General features: G+C 41.0%; 2 protein-coding genes across 2 annotated transcripts; one reads left to right on the top strand and one right to left on the bottom strand.

Annotated features, from left to right (window-relative positions):
* The first annotated feature begins 12425 nt into the window (after positions 1-12425).
* On the top strand, positions 12426-13360 carry LOC108027107 (uncharacterized). Its single transcript, XM_017098325.3, has 3 exons — positions 12426-12740; positions 12805-13012; positions 13075-13360. The coding sequence occupies exons 1-3, from the start codon at positions 12514-12516 to the stop codon at positions 13282-13284; spliced, it is 645 nt and encodes a 214-aa protein (XP_016953814.1). The 5' UTR covers positions 12426-12513; the 3' UTR covers positions 13285-13360.
* A 6224-nt stretch (positions 13361-19584) lies between these two features.
* Positions 19585-20481, bottom strand: LOC108027121 (Golgi-associated plant pathogenesis-related protein 1). The gene is made up of 4 exons (XM_017098337.3): positions 20437-20481; positions 20280-20367; positions 19905-20218; positions 19585-19849 (listed from the first exon to the last, which is right to left on the bottom strand). The coding sequence occupies exons 1-4, from the start codon at positions 20445-20447 to the stop codon at positions 19669-19671; spliced, it is 594 nt and encodes a 197-aa protein (XP_016953826.1). The 5' UTR covers positions 20448-20481; the 3' UTR covers positions 19585-19668.
* Between the last annotated feature and the right edge of the window lie 1177 nt (positions 20482-21658).

The following is a 21658-nucleotide window of genomic DNA, read 5'->3' as shown; positions in this document are numbered from 1 at the left end:
TGGTTGAAGGACCCGGGACGGCGGCTGCCTTTTTGATGGCGCATAAATTAAATCTGCCTTTTTGGTTTAACACAATTCCCAATTCATTTGAAAGGTTTGTTTTTAAGGTGGCTTGGCTCTAAATATTTTAGCACACCTTGGGCCTTTAACATTTTCTTTTCTTCGCCATTTCCCTCGGCCAAAAGTGCAGCAAGGCCAACTTGGGCAAATAATTTGTGCGTTAAGCTTAACGCAAGCCCCAAAAAAACATGAAACCGCAGGAGAAACTTTTTAGACAACAATTTCGCAAACTTTTCACAAGTGCTGCAAGTTGTAGCAAAAGGCGGAGAAGAAGGATGTTGGCAAAAATGCCGAATGTCGATGTGGATGTGGATGTGGCTGCAGATGCGGATGAGAATGGGAATGCGGCAACTTGTATTTGCCCACTTAGACAACGAACGAGTTAAAATTTATAGGTATTTCGGCTAAAATCTCGCCGAGTATAAACCACTTAGGCTGGGCACCGGCCCCCAAAAAGGGGCGTGGCCAGCCACTTTAGAGAGCATCCTCGTACCTCGAGGCAAGCAGCACTTTCGGCTGCCGCTGCACTCGCACCGCATAAATCAGCCATGAAGAGCGGCCAAGTGCCAGGACCCGGTTAACGCGTGTGCGGTTATGTGAGAGTCTAAGTCCGTGTTACCAAAAGGCAGGTGGAACGGTTGGAATGCTTCTTAAGACTGCCGAGAAATCGCTAAGGCCAGATCCGACACCTCCATATCCTGTTTTCGTCTTCCTGTTTGGCTATCGAAATACTGCACAGTGAAAATATGATTTAGATATGATGATCGTGTGTATGAAATTCAGCAAAATTGGGGTCAGCCATACTTTTGCTCTCTTTCTATGTTCCGGGAGTTTAGAATTGTGCTTTATGTTTTGATGTTATCTTGCTATTAAATAATAGTTATGAAGAAATAGCAACTCATAATGATAAACTTAAAATGTACCCGTACGTTTTTTACCCGTTAATCGTAATGTAAAAGGGTATACTATATTCGTCAGAAAGTGTGTTAAAGGTAGAGGGAAGCATTTCCGACCCTTTAAAGTATATATATTCTTGATAAGGAAACACTAGCCATGTCCGTTTGTCTGTCCGTCCGTCCACATGAACGCTGATATCTCGAACACTATTGAAGCTAGAAAGTTAAGAGTTGGCATGTAATTATATTTCGATTATCATAATGCCTTATATGGTTAAAATATGACCATCCATTTAAATGTCAATACTAATTATTTTGGGTTTGTTTAATACTAACATTTATAGCATTTAATTCATAATTTAATTTGTAAAAGTATGCTTATTTAATCATTGTTATGAAGTAAAGAGTTAAAAACGGAAATATTAGTTCTATTAAGTCATAATGCAAATATATTTCCTTAAAACGTTTATTGTATTGTATTTCCAAACCAAGCTGGCGTAAAACGAATCCACCCATTTTAAAGGCATACCCCTTTTAAAGAAGCTTCCTATTCCTCCCCTTTTTAAGCCGTCGTTAACTTTTTGTTTTGAGCCAAACTTTGCTTATATTTCATTGTATTTTTCGCGGCACATTGCCTTTTAAGCGGGAATATTGAAGGAAACTATAAATAAAGCAAATAACAATAAATTGTGAAAATCAACAAGCAAACAACAGCAACATACAGCGTCCTGGGCCAGGAGAGCACTTACCGTAGGCCTCGGGCAAAACATAAAGAAGATTTCATTTGATTTCTGTGGTCATCCAGCTGAAGTGGTCTGGCTCGCCTTTTCGAGTGCTCGAGTGGAGGGAAAAATCAGCATAGAACTGCATCGAAGGGGTGGCAGAAGGCGGAGCGGCACAGGTGGGGCAGTGGTGCAGCGGTGCAGGGGCAGTTGTAAGTGGATCCAGATCCAACATGAGTTGCATTTGCATACAAAGAGCTTTTACTGTTCTACTGCTGTTGTCATTTCTTTATTGCACTCCTGCCCCACTGAAAGGATACCACACACACTCTCGCACCGCCCTTGTCCAGCCGCTTATGCATACAACTATGTCATGTCGTATGTGTGGGATGACAGGCTATTTAATAGTTACCTGTTCACTTGGCCAGACTTCTTCTGCTCCTTTTCTCTTCTTCGGCCTGGCCCTTGTCTTCCGCAATAAAGTTTACATAACTTTCGAAGAATAGCTTCGAAATGTGCTTGGAAGGAATTTCTGAATGTGGTTTCTGTGCCTCTGTGCGGGTGGGTTTGTGACGCAAACAAAGCATAAGCCACTTTTAGTAGATAACATCGACGAATGTTGCTTTTTCGTAGCATACTTTTTGGGTAACTAGGGTGGTGGATTGCAAATAAAGGAAATCTATAATAAACAAGTTTGTTTACGACTGAGCTTGGTTCTTTTGGTTCAGGGAAACGTATTTATAGTAAATATCCTTAAATTATTTTTAGAAATATTCTTTATCCCAACATTTCAAGAAACTGCTTAACAAAGTTGGTAGGTACATAATGTATATTTCGGAAATAGTTAAAAATTCATTTCTCAAGCCTTTATTTTTAATATTATTCCTAGTTTAATGTATATAAAACCATTTTTAAAATATGACTGTATTATGAACTGTTGTCAATATATACAAACTGGCTGTAACAGTAAGGGAAACCCATCTATAGGATCTCTAAGATGGTCTTTTTTGTATATTAATAGTTAATATGTCCTCCATGTCGGTTGAAAAACATGGTAATTGTTAAACTTAGCTAAATGTTAGATATCAATGTAGGCTCAATATCTATAATCTATTTTTGTAATACTGTAACACTGTGCAGGTGCCAGGTGCAGACGGCGTAATCCCTGAGAAATGGTTGCCGGGCTAAGTGCAGGTGCCATCTGTGTTTTCTCAGCGACCTCCGAGCTGGGACATGGCATATATTCCCACTCGAGGTACATATTTGGTGCAGCATATTTGCCAGGCATATCTGACCTCATACCTGAATATACGTTGAAGATGCATTTAACGCCCGAACAATCTGTTGCCACTGAAAAGTCGTTGCGGTTGCTCCTTTTTCTGTCCTCAAACTGTTTGCCCATTTTGCGTATTTATTATTGCCAGGCTATCAATGTTGCAGGGGCATATGAATTATTTAAATACTTCAGTCGGCATCGGTTATGCAAATTATCCTCTGAGCTGGTAAATGGGAATACAACTTGAAGCATACTTCACATTTGAGATACTTGAGCGTGGAAAATATTAATTCGCCTAGAACTGAGCCATGTATAAAATGGCAACGACCTTTGTTGTATTCCATCAACAAATAATCACAGAATAATTAAACCAAAGTTTGCTTATCAATTGTTAAACGAGTGTGGAGGTCACTTCATAATCTGGACAAGTGGATGAGTGATGAAAAAAATAATCGAAACGAGAGTAGAACGATGCCTCTTTTAAGAGTGTTGGCCTTTCTTTCACCAGGACTTAATCTTGATCATCTAGCTAACTTGCTTATCAATATTCGGATCCCCACCGGATCTCTAGTCGATTGTTCCATCATAATCTTAAAGCCGGAAATTAAGCCTGGCTTGCGATTTCCCTGGTTCTACTTTCCCAGCGACTATCCCGGCGAGTTTGACCACTCGGGAGGCCATCCCGGTGGACATCTTCGTTAACAGCTGCGACAGATTCCTTTGGGCCGTCTGCTTCCTTACTCAGTGGACATCCGGTGATGTTTTAATAATTTAATTTTTCCATTTTTCTTTTTTTCGGTGCACGCAACTCGGCCGAGACTTCATCGGCGTCCATTGGGAGCGACGGGCGGAGAGGTGGACCTGGTGGCCATATACTATATAGGCGGCTGCTGCTTTTGGAGCTGATTCTGACTATTCCCGGCCCTGGCCAAAAGCATTGAAGTTCAGCGGGGCAGAAACTTGGCCAACAAAACCGGATGCGTGGGCTGAGGATCTGGGGGACGTCTTCAAGTTTAAGTTGCCCGGAAATTGTCTGTTGTAGCGATATCCTGCAGCGTTTTTATATTCGCGTTATGAACTTGTGTCTGTCCTGGCATCCCTGTGCGTGTGTTTGAGTGTGGATGGATTAATAGCAGCAACGTCTGCCGCACGCGCTGACCCCAATGGCAAGCTCCTGAATCCTGAGTCCTTCGTCCTGAAGCCGCCGCGCCCCGCCCTCTTCCTCACCTTTGGCTTCATCATGGTCATCATAATTTTCCCCAGTTTTTCCCCGACTCCGCTTGTGTCCTTTAGCTTTGTCTGTTTGTTTGTTTGTTTCGTTTTCCTCTTTTTTCCGCCGTGTGCGTGTCTTGCCAAAGTTTTAATTAATTTTCATATTTTGCGCAGAGGAAGTGTCCAAGTAAGGAGCTGCGGCAAAATGCCCTGGGGCGTTTTCCGAGAGCGAAATTTCCCTTTTGGCCAGCGAGAGCTGGACAGGTTCATCTGGGCTTTGAGCTATTTCAGTTTGTTAGTTTTGCCATAAATTCCACAGAAGGAATGGAGAAGACGAGTGTAAGGACAAAACACTTACAACTTATTCTGTAGATATTTAGGAATTTAACATAGATTGTCAGCCTTGGGAGCAGTGGCAAAAAATATTGTATCTTTTATGGCACATTTTGCAGTGCTAAAAATATTATAGGAATTTATAAATAGATTTGTAGCGTATTATTGTTTATTTGAGGCTGGGTAAAACCTAATGAATTATCGACATTTTCACGAATTGAAAAATTTTACTTGTTGTAATACAATATTATCCGAAATAGTTTGCCGAACTTTTAAGTTTTTTTACTTTGGTTTATATGTACCTATTACGTTTAGTCTAATTTTTTGTTTTCTTCGAGCCTTCCTAGTCAAAATAATTTAAACTAAATCAAAGTTGTGTTGTTCAATGAACGTTTTGTGCGTTTTTAAGGACGTTTACAATCTTAATTCCATGTGACTTAAACTGTTACTTTTCTAGTGCAAGTCCGGAAAATCGGCCAATGGAATACTATTTTCCAAGTGGAAGTCGTACTTACATGTGGATACCTATTTTTATGCATCTATGACTCTGTTCGGAATTTGGTTAGCACCTTTCCTGGAACGTGCTCATCCTCTCAAGAGCAGCTGAAACTACTGCCAACAATGGTGAAATCTAGCAGAGCAAAACGGATGTTCATTTGGCATTTGGTTCCCACACACACTCTCCGGATGCCAGCGGCCAAGGAATGTTTCCGGAATTATTTATCGAAGCGAATGCAGCGGAGGTGCACATTAAATGGCGAAATTTATAAGGGCAACGCACCTACTCCCAAATCTCGTTGCGCTCTGTTGCTGTGTGGCTGTTGTCGTCGAGGTGCACTTTATGATGTCTCCTTAGCCGCATTTTGGAATGTGGCTGCTTGGCTGCGGCGACGGCGCCGTGGAAGAACCCATCTAGGTTAGCCATTCGGTCGGGTGGACAGCTTTATCTGCGGCGAAAGTGGCTGATACTTTACGGTGGAGACCGACGGAGCAGTACACACACATTTCCAGGCGCCGGTCTAAGGCTGCACAGTGGACTTAACTGACCAATATTGCGCCAAGTTGTCAAATTTGTCTGTTCTAAGTTTTCAGAACAACAAAAAACACCTTTCGATTATATGTCAAAAATCCTAAGGGAAAGGGTTAAATATGGTTAGCTGAATGTCATCAATAAAAAATAGTTATTTTTATATTATTTTGAATACGTACTTCAATTTATTATTTTTTGTCAGTGCTTTTGATACGGATTCAAGCTAGATTCAGGGACACATATCTATCGTCTTTGAAAATAGTAAACATTATAATGTTATACATACATATATGAGGTAACAGGTGGCTTTATTAATCTCCGAGATAATTTTTAGGAACTGCAAACTTCGATTACATCTGGTTTTGAACTTGTTTGTTTTGTGGCTAGAACTCGTTTTCACACAGCGTCATTTCCATTTTTCATTTCTCACAGTTGTCTTGCGGTGATGATCGCTGCGCTTTTGTCGTCATCAGACGGCCATCCCCATTCCCATTCCCATCGCCCCCCATTTCCATTTCCATCCCCATCCCAGCTCTCGTCGTCCTAGCCATTGTCGTTCATCCTGCGTCCTGCGTCCTTATCGTTGAGACGCTTGCAAGCCGCCGCTGACTCTAAATAATCCTTTCCATGCGACACAAAAAATAAAGGAACACACAGAGAAAAGTGGCAGCCGCCGCAGATGAAACGAGTTCGGTGGCGAGGAGGGCACTGCGAGAAGGGGCTGTAAAATCCAAGTTAGTGCGCATAAATCAAGCCTTTAAAACGTGCCTCGCAACCGAAATGTCCGCCAAGGATGCATGCGCCCTACTGCCACCCACCGATCACCCACTGGGCCACCCACTTGGCCCCTTGCCCCCTTGCCCCACCACCCACTCACAGCTGCTCCGCTCTTCCGCAGCCACAACGACGTAGCAGCCATCGACGTTGGCCCAGAAGTTGTGGTGGTTCAGTTTTCCGTATGCAATTTTATGCAACTGTGGCACATCCGCCTCCTTTTCCATGGGAAATCCAGCCCTCCGTCCATCCACCCTCGGCCCTATAGAGATACCCACCCGGCCTGCGGTCGCATGTCTGAAATTGTTTACAACTGCATAAAATTTATAATCCTGAAGAATTTATATATTTATTTATTCCGAGCTGTTCATTACAGTCTGGCCGAGGGCAAGGAAATCATAGCTGGCATAAGGATTCCGCCCCCAGACCAGGAAGGGGACCCATCAACACGCTGTTAATTGGATACGTTATTTCGACAGAAGCCATAAAAGCTGGCCAAATTAAATAAGGATTTCCGCTCTAAGATATGATTTTATTGCTTGATTTGCTCGTAATTATTATTTAAGCGCTTGCAATGCTAACACAAAGGTCTGCCCTCTCAGGGCTTAGACTTTAATTAAATTTCGAGTGCGCACTGCCAGGGGAAACACAAACAGTGCAGGCCAAGAACACTTTGCCCTGATGAATTGCAAAAATAATTACAAATATCAATGCAGGGCAAACAAAGTCGCACAAACACGTCTTAGGTGTAAATCCAATAATAATTGAATTTCTTTGAGAAGGCCCGAATGAAATTGACAACTCCCATAAGCACTCGAAAGTCAATGCTTCCAATTCAATTAACAAAAATTGCGTACAAATAAAATCAAATATCAAATGGCAAACCATCAATAGGCACTAGAGGCCACTTCAATTTTCCGAGATAACAAACAAACAAAGCGGACCCACTTCAAAGCCATCGGTTGTGGAAGTGCAAGGAAATTGCACTAAAGTCCAAGAAAAGAAGGCACAAATCCCTACAAATCTTCGCCGCGGGCTCCATTTACTTCTCCGTCAGCTCCGAGTGGAGCGGAGGATGTTTTCCGCCCGTTTGGATCATTTCCATGATGGGAACGAAAGTGAAAACAAATGAAAGTCGTGCGAGGGAATACATTAAAAAGAGAGTTCCTTTGACCGGGTCTGAAGTGAAAGCCCACCCGCTGCATTATAAATATTCATGCACCGAAACTATATATCAGGATCCATATCTTCCCACCCGAACGAGGCTCTCCATGGAGTATGTTTAAGAAATGTAGGTGAGGATATTAGAATTTATGGGTGTGGAGAAAGGAAGTTTCAGAGGAGTCGTGCTTACCATACTTATGTAACAGGGCTCGATTTTTTTAAGTTTTAAAGGGTTTCATTCATCCTTTAGCTTCTGATATGATAAGTTCGTTGTGGGAACCTATATTTTAGTTGTTTTGAGGCGTTTTAAGAACCAAGTACTCAGAGTTTTCTAGTAAAAGAAATTTAACCACATATTTATTTTCAGTATTTTAGTTTTAATTATAGTTTTCTAAACATTTATTGTAGCTTTCTTCAGTGTATAAAATTGATTGGAAGCTACGTTTTTTAAAACTAAAATATCGAATAAGAACCTCTGATTCTGTATTTTTTCAATATGTTAAATATATTTAAAGGAATCCTTGATGTGATTTTGCTCCGGTTCCATTCGCACCTGCCTGAGTTTCGACTTCGGCGAATTTATCGACCCACAATTCCCGCCGTGGATCGGCCAAATATTTGCATCTGTCATTACGCCGGCTGGGTCAAGTGGGCTGTTCTGGGCGCGGCTCCGATTCGGTTTTATGGAATCATAAAAGTAATTAATTGATATATGCGTGCTGGCGTAATTGCCCGGCCAGTGGGAGGGTAAATGCGGAGATAAAGAGCACCGGGAATTCCAGCAAAAATATGCAGTGGGTTGCGCAATGAAAGCATTGCAATTTTTCAGCTTTTTGCCGCCACTTTTCCCCATAATCCCCCGAGAGGCCAAGGCTACTGAACGGGTCCGAGTTCGACTCCGGATCCGGGGCCCGTTACGGATATTACGTAATGAAAGTTAACAATTACGCCCCCGTGCGTGGGCTTCAATTAAATTTTTGAGTTGTGGCCGTTTTTATTGTAACTGATAATTGCATTGTAATGACACTGGGACACCACGACCAGGACCACGACCACTCCTCCCCTTCCTCCGCCTGTGTCTCCAGGTCGTCACATGGGGCTCAGCGTGCATCTCTGTCGCTGCCACAGCCCAGCATTTTAATTATCCCATTGTGCGGCATGCGAACGTCGATGGTTGCGGATGCAGACGAGGAGCAGGTCATATTGAATCGTATGTGGCGTGAAATTGCCGAGAAATCGGGCAAACAAAAATCTCAGTAATGTTCAGCGTTAATGGCTGTGATCGATTTGGAGCCTCGTTTCCCACATGGTTTTAAATTAGCGCCGAAGAGAATCCCGAAATTGAGCCACCGCAACCACCAGTTGAGGGGCGGCTGGCAAAGGGTTAACGGCCGGGGGTCAAGGCGAACCATCGGTGACGCACTTCCGCTGGGCATGAAGCTGTTATCAACAATTAATTAAATAAAAGCCCGATCATTAGGCCACGATTTGTGGGGCGTTTCCGCTTCCGCAGGGGCTGACCCCAACACACACGCACCCTCTCACACACAAATTTGGCGTTGTGCTCCATAAAGCTCTCCAGCCAGGAGGCAGGACTTCGCAGGAGTTCCGAGCAGATAGCTCCGGGCCCCACACAACTGGCACCCAGAGAAATCTCTTGTTCTTTATACGGGAAAATATATCTCGAAGCACGACGAGTCTTGTGTTTCTTATGCTAACACAAAATAATATCTTTTAGTAGAAACATTTTCAGGAAGATCGATATACCAATTTCCAGTGTGCGTTCGAAAAATAGTATTTCTGTGGTATTTAACTTTTGGATTTAAATTTTACTTAGCTAAACTTAAATGCACAATGTATTTTGAACATAGTTGGTTCAATTTTGAGAATTAAATTTAAGGGTGAAATCATTAGAGTATCGATAGTGCAACGGTCAAAAAGTAAGGTAAACTTGTTTGAAAAATTAAAAAGCTTGAATTATTCTTCAAAATACATTTAATTCCATCTAAGTGACCCCTTCCGGATAAAAACATACTCGAAACATACCACACAGTCTCTTTCTGATGTAGCCATCAGCGCATTCTTCGATTTTGGTTTTATTTGTAGTATATCCCTACGGGATATCATTGCCAATGTTAAGGAGGTAAACTTAAAGCAGTTTTTTTAATATTAAGCATTTCTTATAAGTAAAACACTAGCGTACTAGGATTAACAACTATAATTACGAGTTTAGGATCATGAAATACATTTTTTCTGGGTGTACCGGAGTAGGTGGCAATCAGACCCCCACATGCAAGGGCCTCCGGACTTCCATTGTTGCCCTTTGATGGCTGGGGCACTTTGCTGTGTTTGTTGTGCCTGCGCTACTGCGCTTCTTGGTGGCCGTGCCATATCATCATTATTGTTGTACTGCCGCCTGTGATTTGTTGGCATCGTTACTGTTGTCGCTCTCAGCAAACTGTGCATAAATCGTGCACACCTACATTATGTTGCGATAAATCTGTAATGACCAGAACAGACCGGCAGCCCAGCAGTCCAGCCAACTGGGCAGCCGACCATATAACCATCCAGCCATCCCGACATTCAACCATCCTGCCAGCAGCATCGGAACACACTGGTCACACGAGTGTGCGTTCAAGTTAATTTGCGTGTGTTTAAATGTGCGTGATTATTGTTTATCTACCATGCCATACAATTTAACCGCAAACGGGGTTTTTATATCAATTGCAATCTATTGAAATATTTCAAATGAACATGAGTACAAGCAAATTAAGAGCGGGATACCGAGTGCTTTGTGTGCGTTGCTGGTAAAGGAAAATAATGCAATATTATACATATGGACATTACAAACGCCTTATACTTTATATAAAGTCGATGGAAATAAACTTTACCAATTATTTTATACGATCAATGGAGAAAACTTAACATATTCCTTTGACTAATCATGGCTTAACATTTCTTTTGCGAACCCTATACAAAAAATATAAAATACTACTCGCCCTCAAAATGTGTTCAATAAACGCCATTGAATTCCCAGAGAATTCAGCTAAGTAAACCAAGAATCAAAGCTCTTTCAAAGGAAGAACTTTCGTTCTTAAGCACCGCCAACTTGGGTGCGAAATACGCCTGCAATAAAATTAGTCCGAACATCCAACAAATTTACAGAAATATTCTGCTTAAATCATTTGTATAATTTCATTCCCATTTCCCCGATGGCAAGCGCCCATTCCTTGAGTGCCATGTGAAACTTTCACCTTTGCGTGAGCGGCCGAGTCGCGAGTTGAGAGGCAGAGGTGAAGGGGAGCGTTTGCCAGCCTCGCAGTCAGTTTGGAGTAATTAAGTTAATTTGTCTTGACTGCCGGGCCAGAGATTTCAACTTTTTCCTCATGTTCTCGTTAGCAGGCGAACGTTGATTACGCTGCACATTAATTTAACCATTTCATTTTGTCATTTTATTACGCGAGTGGCTGGCAGGGCCCTCCAAGAACTTCTCCCCTATCAATGGCAACTTTAATAAACTCTTTTGCTCAAATTATATTTACGAGGGTCACAAAGTGCGGAAAAATTGGCGAGAGTGTGCTGGCTAGGAAACATGGGTAGGCAGCATATTTTGCCAATGTGCCAAAGTAGATACGCGGCCCAGTCTGTCACTGCTCGAGAGCACCGAGAAAAATATCAACAGAATATTTTCATTCAACGGAATAAAAGCCACAATAGGGTTTCTACCCCTAAGACACAATTGGTTTTTGGGTGACTGAATTTAACTAATGAATATAAATTCATAAAATGTTTTTAACTTTTTTTTCGAAAATTAGTATTGATGAATAAATAACGACATTAAGCTTTAGTTGATGCCCTGGGGAAATATAATGGACAGCGAAAAACAGACCTGGTCGAGAAAATGTAGCTACAGGCACAAAAATTAATAAAAGCTCATAATTAGCTCAATTTGGTAATTTGCGAGGTGAACTGTAGTTTGATGAATATTTAAAAAATATGTATAGATCCAATTTACTTTCTTTTCTGTGTAAGGATGGGGCACCATTAAGCGCTCCATTTTCATACTTAAAACTTTGCGGCAGTGCTGCTCGTGGCAGCCGCAGCAGCAACATCAACACCACCAGCAGCAACTGCAGCTGCAGCTCCAACAACTCCAACAACGACAGCAACTGCAACTCGGGCCCAGCGAAAGGCGACGTAATTTTTAATAGTTTCGCAATTAAATCGTAAAATTTAACAACTTTGCGCACTTCTTAACGAAATTGCGCAGCCAGCGAAACTGACACTGATGCATTTCCGGTTAGCCAGCAGGGCGAAAGGCAGGAAGTGGGAGTGGCAAACTGCATTGCGCTTAATGAGAAAATTTCACCCGAAAAGTTTTCCACCCCACGCGCTTTTCATGCTGTTTGCGCTGATGCGTTGTTTGCTTGTTTGTTTGTTGCTGCCGCTGCTCAACTTTCAACTTTCGCTTTCATATCTTTATTTGCGGATTACTTTTCTGCTACCCTTGCGTGTTTTTAAACAAGCTCCGCATCAATTATTGTCCTGCTAAAAAGGAGTGAAAAATGCAACCAAAACTAGGGCTGCCTCTGCCTTCCTTAGCTGATTTTGGAAACTGTTTAAAACCTCAATACTTGAAAGGCACCGAGAGAAAATATATTGAATATACTAATTGCATAGGCATACAGTTTTTGGTGGGATTGTCAAATATTTGAAGGGGAGTGTGGGGTATACTGACGAACGATTCCTTTTTGAAAGTCCCTGTTCGAAAAGTATATATTTTTCAAAAGATTGAAAGCAGAAAGATGGTAATTCGATGGCTAAAGGTTGCGAACTGATAAATACACAAAAGAATTCTATGCAAGTGTGAATATTATTTTTTTTTTCATCGAGAAAATTTAATTGTACGCATAAAAAATTTCTACTTCAGTTCTGTTTCATTAATTTTGAGATCACAGTATGCATTGAAATTCTTACCAAATCCAGTCTGAGACAACAAAAGCTATAAGAATAACACAAATGGGCTCACAGAAAAAACTATGAAATATGAGCCAAATTAGCCACGTTAGCCAAGTCATTGAATCGGAAGGAAGTGACGAGGATGAGCAACGTCACGTGGACTTACCAGTTTATCCAAAGCCGCTGCCTGAACGCGATTTAAGCTACAGGCCTGATGAGAATGGCTTTACAATGGTGGAAAAGGCGGCCTTGCGCAATGCCTGGCGGTTGATTGAGCCATTCCAGCGCCGATTTGGCAAGGAAAATTTCTATAGGTATCAGTCACTGATCAACTGCATACATATTGTATCCTAAGTCAGTCAATTCTTTGTTTCACAGTTTTCTTACGCAGCACGAGAGCCTCATCAACATGTTTAGGCGAGATGGGAAAATCAACCTAAGCAAGCTACATGGGCATGCACTGGCTATGATGAAGCTGATGTCGAAGCTGGTTCAAACTTTGCATACTAATCTAGCCTTCCGTATGGCCCTGGACGAGAATCTTCCCAAGCATCTGCAAAATGGCATTGATCCCGAATACATGAAGGTGAGTATTCCATTAAAATAATATTTAATGAAATGTCTAATGCTTTTCCTATTTTTTATTAGATGCTGGCCACTGCTCTCAAGAGATATATTTTAGAGTCTTCCGTAATCGAAAACCACAACTCATGTACTCTAACAAGCGCCCTGACCCGCTTGGTGAAGATCGTCGGGGAATACGCCGTAGTGGATGTGGCCAGAAAACGAGCCTTGTCGACTGCCCTCAGGACCACTGTTGACGAGAGTGGCAACAAAGTCATAAAGATAACTACCTGATTGGTATTTCATCAGAAATATTTTCAATCTTGCGAAAAGCAAACAAAAATTAAATTGTCAATTTACTTGTTTAGCATTTTTTAATTTTTCCTTTTCAAGTTTTCCTACAAGTAAAAAAGGTATTAATTAAAATTTAAGATTTGATTTTTTCCAAGGAGTTTTGGAGAGCGCCCCTTACTTATCAAAGCATAGAAACATTAACGAAATAAAATATTTATTTTTTGATTTGCAGTTATACTTTTTTGGAGAGCTGACTTAGATTAGGACCCTTTTCAAAATGCAGTTAGCCCATACCCTTCTTCGTTAAGATTTCTACGCATCGATGGACAAAGGAAGCAGTTTTTTCGGAAATTGGCTTTCGCCATGCATCACAGAAGGACCAACCCGAATTGGCAACTAATCTAAGGCCTCTGCACTCGCATGCATATAAATCCAGCAACCACAGACAGATTTCGCCACAGTTGCAGGCGGTGGCCGGGCAGGCACCTCAAATTAAATTAAGCCATAATTTATTTCCCATGGATACGGGCAAGGAGACCCCAGCCCACAAAAGCTCAAAATTCAAATGCCCAACAAAAATATGGCACTAGCGCTGCTGCTGCTCCTGCAGCGGTTAAAACACACACACTCTCCAGAAAAGAGGAGCCAGCTGAGAGGAGGATTTATTGGAATTCCATCAATGGTGGGCTGCAGCTCCACTCCTCGCAATCCGCATGGCAGGCATCCCACTGTGACCCGCACGAACTCTAACTGCAGGACATGCCCTGGGTGTCAGTGATGCCAACAGCCGATAAAGATTGGAGAAGGAATAGCAGGAAACGGCTATCGCTGTAATAAAAAAAATATTAAAGAACATTTGAAGCAACTTTAAATGGTTTTTTGGGGAAGTCAATTTCAATTTCTTTTATTCCAAAGAGTTCCTACATTTTGAGAATATTTTCGCACACAGATATGACAGAGTTTCAGCGCTTATAATGAATTCAAAAGCTATAAAATCAAGTATTACCGCTGTGAAATGATCTTAATGATTTTTTAATATTACACTTCTGGTAGCCCAGTTGGTATTTGTCCAAAAACTCATTTCAAAGCTTACCAATTTACAGATTAGATTAGTTTTAGATTGATTTTCACTTCATTCAAACTTTGAAGTCAATGATCTGACTATGAAACCTATTTTTTTCAAAAAGTAAGTATATAATTAACATAAATACCAAGTCAAAACGTATTTGTGTTGTAAATATTTCAAGTTTATACAGCTTCCAGCTGCCAGGGTACTTTCACTAGACTAAGTTTAGCTAGATGTTAGGTTTGCCAGCTCCGAGGAGCAGAGCTCGGCGGCTTCCGTCCGGAGCAGGGGCCTAGGCCAGGAGGGGACTGTGTGACCCGCAGGAGGCACGGGATTGGCACGACGAGGGACTTTGGCACGGATGGCTCATCATAAATACAAAGCAGGCCGCCGCTTTGTCAGGCAGCCTTCGACACTTTTATTGGCCCGGTCCGTCGGGGTGGAAGCCCGCCTTGCTGCAGGAGAATCCCTTATTTCCGGGGAAGAGGTGGCAGTGGCAGTGGCCGTCATCGATATGCCAGTGGCATCCTGCACTTGCGCTGCTCCCTGCTCCTTGGCGTTTCTCCTCTGGATCCTGTCCCGCTGCTCCTGATGGTCCTCTTCTTTGTGCCAGGCAAATGAAATTGAAAATTTTTATGATGCCAACACCAGGGTAGCAAATAGAATGTGGAATTTAAGCAGCTGCATAAAGTTGGTTAATCTGCCAGCTGATTAAGACGAGATTGAGCGGCGCCCGGGGTCGGACACCTCTCGACATTAATGGCGGAGTCAGGCCAAAGTCTGTATAATTTTTATGACCACCGATGGGCTACACGTGCTCGAAAATGTTTATGGCTCGCCCTGTGGAAGCTGCGGGCGAGTGCAGCTCGAATATTTTCTAGGGCGGAACTCTTGAGCTAAACGAGTTAGCATTTCGGGGCGCAGGGCGGGGCAGAGGGCGTAGGGCGAAGGGCGTTCGGAAAAGTAGCTGGCAAGTAACAAGCTTAACCGCAAAAGTTTTAAATAAACTTTTGTTGCTGTTGTGCTTGGCAAAAATATATTTGCAGAATGCGTCCGCGCAAGCGGCATAACTACAACTTCCGATTCCGTTGGCTGGCTTTGGATGGGAGTGCAGGCGGGTGTGGGAGGGACGGGCGGGGGGAGCAGTTGCCTTGTAATACAGTTAAATATAAATTCAAAAAATATACGAGTGTACGGGGGAGTTTGGCGAAGGCAACTTTGTTTGCCACTATTTGCCTTGTTGGTTTTTACTTTTTACTTTCTGCTTTTTCGCCTTGCTTCTCGCAGGCTTTTTTCCTCGCTTTCGTCGCTTATGCAATTTGCATGAGGCGGCAAACACCCACGAACAACTAACAAGTCTGCTGGCCAACAACAGCAACCAACGCCGCAACAACAATGGACGAGCAGGCAAACTTCCGCCTGATGAATAAGTGTCTGCCGTCCGCAGACCTCCAGTGGGCGTGGGCGTGGCCATGTTTGCCACCCATCCGCATTCCCCATGTTTAGTTTGTTTAACTGTACGCAGCGCACAACAATAATAAAAACAGCTTCCTAATTGAGAATATAAAAATCAACAACTGGGATAACTGGCCGAGCGGCGACAATGGGCAGGACTCCAATGAAATGAAGTCCTTATTGGGTGGAATCAGAGCCAAGCGCTTTTGGCCGCCATTTAACTTTACAAAATTGCTGCTGAAATAGAGTATAGTATAGTTGCAAGATTTCAGGGCAACACTATTTAACAAAGTACAAATTAGGCCTTTGGCTCAAAAAAGTGTTGGTTGAATATATAAAATTAGTCCTTGGGCTCAAAAAAGTGTTAGTTCAATATATAAAATTATAAAATGTTTATATTTTGTTGCTTATTTATTTTATGAATTTTGTTTAACGGAAAATATTGGGGTTTTAGTACATCTGAACAGCACTCAGAAATAAATGTTGCCTAGCTTGTAGAGTTTACAGCCTTAACCTGCCTTTATGGTTAGAAAAACTGCCTTGGGTCCATTTTTAGATTGTGATTCTTAAAATATAACTTTACCAACAAAAAATTATAGTTCTGTACAGTTTCTCTTAGGGTAAAAAATATATGTTTTAGTAAACCCTACTTTTTTGTGCTTTTTTCTTAAAAGTCCTGTTTAATCTATTCTATTTGTATTATTATTAATCAAAAATGTAGATAGCAAGTTGAAAGGTCGCAAATTAGCTTATATTCGCTGGTTCCGTCTGCTTTCTCCTGCCCTTCTCATTAAACCCATTGTACCAGTGTGGGCAACAGCAGCCTCAGGATGAAAGGGATCCGCAGATGCAGCTGCAGCTGCAGCGCTGAGAACCGCATTCTGGCATAAATTTAACGCCGCACAACTCGGACTTCCGGTCCGAGCGACCGCCATGTTGTTATGCATGCAGTCTGCGTCGGCAAAAATGCAGTTTAACCGAAAGAATGGAACGCGATCTGGGCAACAAGCCGAACGGCTGCAAAAGGACCAAGGACTCGGCCAAACCAAACCGGGTCCAAATGAAGTTATACCAACGCTGATAGCCGAACGGGGGGCGCGGACCCATATTAATTTCTGCTATCTCGGCGACGCTTTACATGCGTACTGCAAATGCTGCCAGGCTCCGGCAATAAATTTGATTTGTTTAGCAATTTGTTGCATATCGCATTGCGCATACGCCCCGTACATCCATCTCGCCGTCCGCCGCTGTCGTCATCGCTGCAGCCTGCAGTTGCTTTAACGATGAATAACGCGCTCGCTGGCTTTTCCTTTGTTTTGGCCCGGCTCTATTTGTTGTTCGCTGTTTTCATGTTGCAGCTACATGCGACATTTTATGCACTCCCATTGACAATAATTTATATTGAAATGTGTCACTGCAACTGCTGAAGTCTCTCTATCTGAACGAGGGTGGACTGCATTAGTTGCGACTGCCGCGTTTAATTTCTGGGCGCAGCCATTAGTCGTTGCGAAAAGTAAATCAACTTTCGGGAGGCAGAATATATTTTGTTCCTTTAATAGAGAGGGATTAATTTCTAGGCTCGACTCTGTTATTAAAGAAGGTCAATATATTTCCCAAAATCCAGCTTAAAACATGCATTTCTATGCACACCTTGTTGTATTATTAAAAAAGGCAATTTTGCTCGTTTCGGTTAAATCTTAAAATATTTGTTTTCTTCATCTAAGTAAGCGGAACAGAAGCAAACTTAAAAAAAACTTTATTCATTTGCTTTAAAGTGTTATGAGGTACAACCTCGCTCTATATTACTCTATAAAGTATGTATGGCCAGTGCACCCTTGTTTAAAGTTGCAACTCTCTTTTGTCTGGTTGGACCATAACTTTCAGCACGCAGAATGCCGATTGGTGACACTTGCAACAAACTAGCCCCTCTTTTAAGTATTCCTCTGCACGCCATCGATGGGAGTTGGTGGCTTCTTCGCGTGCACTTTATAATTAATAACAATTTAGCATGCACTTAATTTTAATTATTACTCAATTAGGTCAGCGCCATTATAATTTAAGCACCCGGCGCACTGCAGATAATTAAGCGAGGGCGAAATTAAACAATTTCCAGTCCCGCGGAATGGAGTCCTGCCAACCAGACATTGCGTCCCGCGTCTTGGCTTCGTCCTTTTCCGGAGCGGCGCCTCCGCGCTTCCGTTCTGTTTGTGGCCTTGGTCATTAGGGATGGTTTGTGTGTAAATTTGATTTTACAACATTTTCTCTGAGCGTTGCTCAAACTTTCAGCCCTTACGATGCACATAAATTTTAAGACCAAGTTCAAGTTGTATAGTTGACAAACCGTGCTCTCCGTCGAACCCAAGCAGCACTGAAGTGACAATGGGGTCCATTTTCTGGGAACTTTTTTAGGAGGCACAACAAAAAAACAAGTACTTAAAATATATAGCTTTATTTTACGGGGTTTCTGGCGGAATAGCATTATTTTAAAAAATGTACGCCTAGGAAATATATTTAAATACACCACCAGAAAATATTAAATATAACTCTTGACAAGAGGTTTTTCTTACTAATAATAACCAAATGATAAGTAAAAATTTTAAATTTTAGGACTTGCATGTAAATAAGTTTACTTTTGACTCTGCTTTGAGAATCGTATATAGATTTCTTCACCATTAAAAACATCTGAGAAAGGACAACTGTTCCACGCAACCCGTCGTCAGCGAAATATCTAGGGAGCTGGCTTCCCTGGGCGCCGTGATCTATAATTCCATTAATTTTGTTGAAGGTGTTCCAATTGAAACCGCCCGGAGTTGGAAGCAATTTGAATGTCATTAGGTGAGCCCACGCACGACGCTGCCAGCCAGAAGCGAAGCCAAGCGAGAGCCAAAGAAAAAGGCAGGAAAAGAAAGGCATTCGACTCCATATCTGATTGAATAATAATGAGTGCTTAAGGATTTAATGCGCTCCCGGCAGCTGCTGGGCCCCAGACATCGGCTTCCACTGGGGAGCAGACCTGTAGGAAAACAAAGCAAGAAATATGCTTGAAGTGGAGTGCTCCGACTATGAGATATCCGGTGAACAATATTTTTCAAAGCTTGTATTATAAGGTAGACAGCTTCTTCAAATAACAAGGCAGATCCTTTTAAGAAATAGCACAAGTAATGAAGTACTAGGTGTTGTTACTAGGTGCTGTTGCTTTAAAGGACTACGTTAAATTGCATTGAAATAAAAATATACTTTAAAAATATGCTATACTCGTATAGTGACTATAACATACTTTTGCACGAGTTTACCCTTTAATTTACCTAGTGTAGGGTATACAGAGGTAAATGTTAAATGGCAATCCCACAACAACAGCGTATCCGAATCTTACCCGCCACTTTGTTGACACTGGCATGGCCAATGGGGGATTCAGTTGGCCTCATGCTGATTGCCAAAAAGATTAAAATGAATACGAAAAAGAAAAGAGCTAGACCCAAGCGTTTAGATTTCGCACATTTTTAAAAGATTGAATATCCTTATCGCAAGATTTGAAATTAACCCAGCAACACAAAACTGAACAATGAATCTTAGACAACTAATGAAATAATGATAATCGATAAAAAATAAATACAGTCATATAATTTTAAGTACATTATTTGTTAAGAAAAACTCTGTGATCTTACCTTTGCAAGATTTACTTTGAGCCTACACTGGATTAAAAAACTTCTCGTTGTTAATAGTTTGACATAAACTTTAAAAGTTATTTTATTATAATTTTCTTAAAATTGTTATACTACAAATTAAAAATAAACTCTTTTGACTTCTTGCGGACGGTAGCGGTACTACTGACCATGCAGTAATAACAATGCCAATAGGTGCGATTAAATATTGTTTTGAATTTGTGATCTAAAACTTTTCAATTGCAAAACTATATCGATCTTAATTTGTAAAATGTAGGCATACGGCGGTATATAAAAGAATCGTATGGATATGAATCCTATTAGAGTCGTCTTTTCTTCCTTGTTCGAGCTGAGAACTGCCACCTTCGCCCTCACCATCCTCCTGCTTAAAAAATTAAATTAAAAATAGGATTAAAATATGGTACTGCATTACTGGCTTGATTCGCCGCGGGACATTTTCTTCGAATTGTCCTTCAATATTGACTGGTGGAATATATCTAACTACCAGCCAGTAACGCCCATGTCGATCTTTGGCATGCCCGACTCCCATTTCTTTTGCACCCTTCCAAATCAGGGCGGTAAAGTGTCGAGTATACTTGCTGAACCTTGGATCATCATAGTCGAATTTTTCGCATTCGGCGTACCAGTCTCGAACACATAATGAGGTATTTTTTGACCGCCAGCACAAATTCTCACCATATTCTATTCCTTCACCACTTGATCCTTCCAACAATTCCTTTTCGGCTATCACCTGTATGAGCCATAATAGGATATTGAATGGGTGAAATTTGATTTAAAATACCACGACATACTTTTGCATATGCCTCGCATTCTCTTGTGAGAGACTGATCTAAAGTTAGCGGGGGGCAGCCGTGAATGTTTCTAAACCTATTGTGTTCACTAAGGATTTCCTGCTCTTTAAAAGATTTTGCCGCGCACAAAAAAAATAAAATAAATAAAAATACGTACACCAAACCCATGTTACATTTTGTTAAATAAACAATACTTTGACAACTTTTGCAAGCAAGGGAGTATCTTCATTAGGGCATTTCTTAGGGGGATTTGAACAAATTTGTAACATTTTCCCATTTCAAACGCTTAAAACGGGATATAATTCTTTGTTCTGCTTTACAAATGAAAAAATATTATTCAAAAATCTAATAGTTTTGTTGAAATGGCAATCGTTAATGGACAAATGTGTTAGTCTCAAAACTAAACTATAATTTTTTATATTTTTAAGAATTTGGAATTTTAATTTAATAAAAACCGGACGACTCTAACTTATAGCTTTTCAAAAATGGTCAGAGAAATAATGAAATAATTATTATCAACTATCCTTAAAAATATGTGGTGTTACTAACATTGATCATTTCTTATAATTATTTATTAATTGATATTAATAAGAATAGTTATATATCTCCCAGTTAAAATAAGAGCCCTTTTACGGTATAATATAACATGATGACAGATCCAAAAGAGTTAAGTCGATGTACGAAGGAACGGAAAAATGTGATGCTTTCCACGGCAATTTTTTTGATGTGTTGACAGCTGGTCGCGGTGGTTTGATGCTTTTGACATTAGGCTTACTGACAGATGACTAACGAAAAGACACCGAGAAAAATAATATTAAACGTATATAAAACATATTGTTCTTTAAATCAAGAAAATATTTAATATTCCTAATAAAAAATGGTTTAAGTAACAAATTTAAACTCATTTACTTATAGAGGTTTAATGGAATTTTTCCCCTAAGCTTTTTATTAATTCAAAGAATGTGGTAAGTGTTAAAATAATCATCAAAATTGAACTTTCAGTTAAAAGTTTCGTAATCAAAAAAAAGTTATCGGTGCCACACATCCCTAAGCCCAATCTTTGGTTGACATATGTATAGTAAAATGATTTAAGCCCTTTTTTTGTGAGATCTGGAGTTATCAGTCAAATTGCTTTAACATGTACATATTTTAAAATTTAGTGTATTTTATATTAACATATATATTTATTTATAACACCAACGTTTTGTATGACCTATCAACACTGTGTGAGAAAAGTAGTTGTTATTTTCTGTGTATGCAAACGAGCGAGCTGGCTTATTGGCGCTGCAGTGTGCAATTATTTTAAGCGCGTAACCGCCACCAGGGCAAGGGATAATGCGATGAGTTCGGATCGTCAGCGGCAGCGGGCTAACTCTAAT

The sequence above is a fragment of the Drosophila biarmipes genome, chromosome 3R, assembly GCF_025231255.1.
Source record: "Drosophila biarmipes strain raj3 chromosome 3R, RU_DBia_V1.1, whole genome shotgun sequence".
Lineage (NCBI taxonomy): Eukaryota > Metazoa > Arthropoda > Insecta > Diptera > Drosophilidae > Drosophila > Drosophila biarmipes.
The sequence above is the reverse complement of the archived record's forward strand: the minus strand, read 5'-3'. Positions and strand labels throughout refer to the sequence as shown.

Excerpts from the sequence above, each read along its gene's own strand:
- LOC108027107 (XM_017098325.3), top strand. The coding sequence starts at position 12,514 with ATGAGCCAAATTAGCCACGTTAGCCAAGTCATTGAATCGGAAGGAAGT. Across the intron at positions 12,741-12,804 it reads GGCAAGGAAAATTTCTATAG|TTTTCTTACGCAGCACGAGA; the intron begins GTATCAGTCACT and ends TTTGTTTCACAG. Across the intron at positions 13,013-13,074 it reads TTGATCCCGAATACATGAAG|ATGCTGGCCACTGCTCTCAA; the intron begins GTGAGTATTCCA and ends ATTTTTTATTAG.
- LOC108027121 (XM_017098337.3), bottom strand. Across the intron at positions 20,219-20,279 it reads AATGCGAGGCATATGCAAAA|GTGATAGCCGAAAAGGAATT; the intron begins GTATGTCGTGGT and ends TGGCTCATACAG. Across the intron at positions 19,850-19,904 it reads AATGTCCCGCGGCGAATCAA|GAGGATGGTGAGGGCGAAGG; the intron begins GCCAGTAATGCA and ends TTTTTTAAGCAG.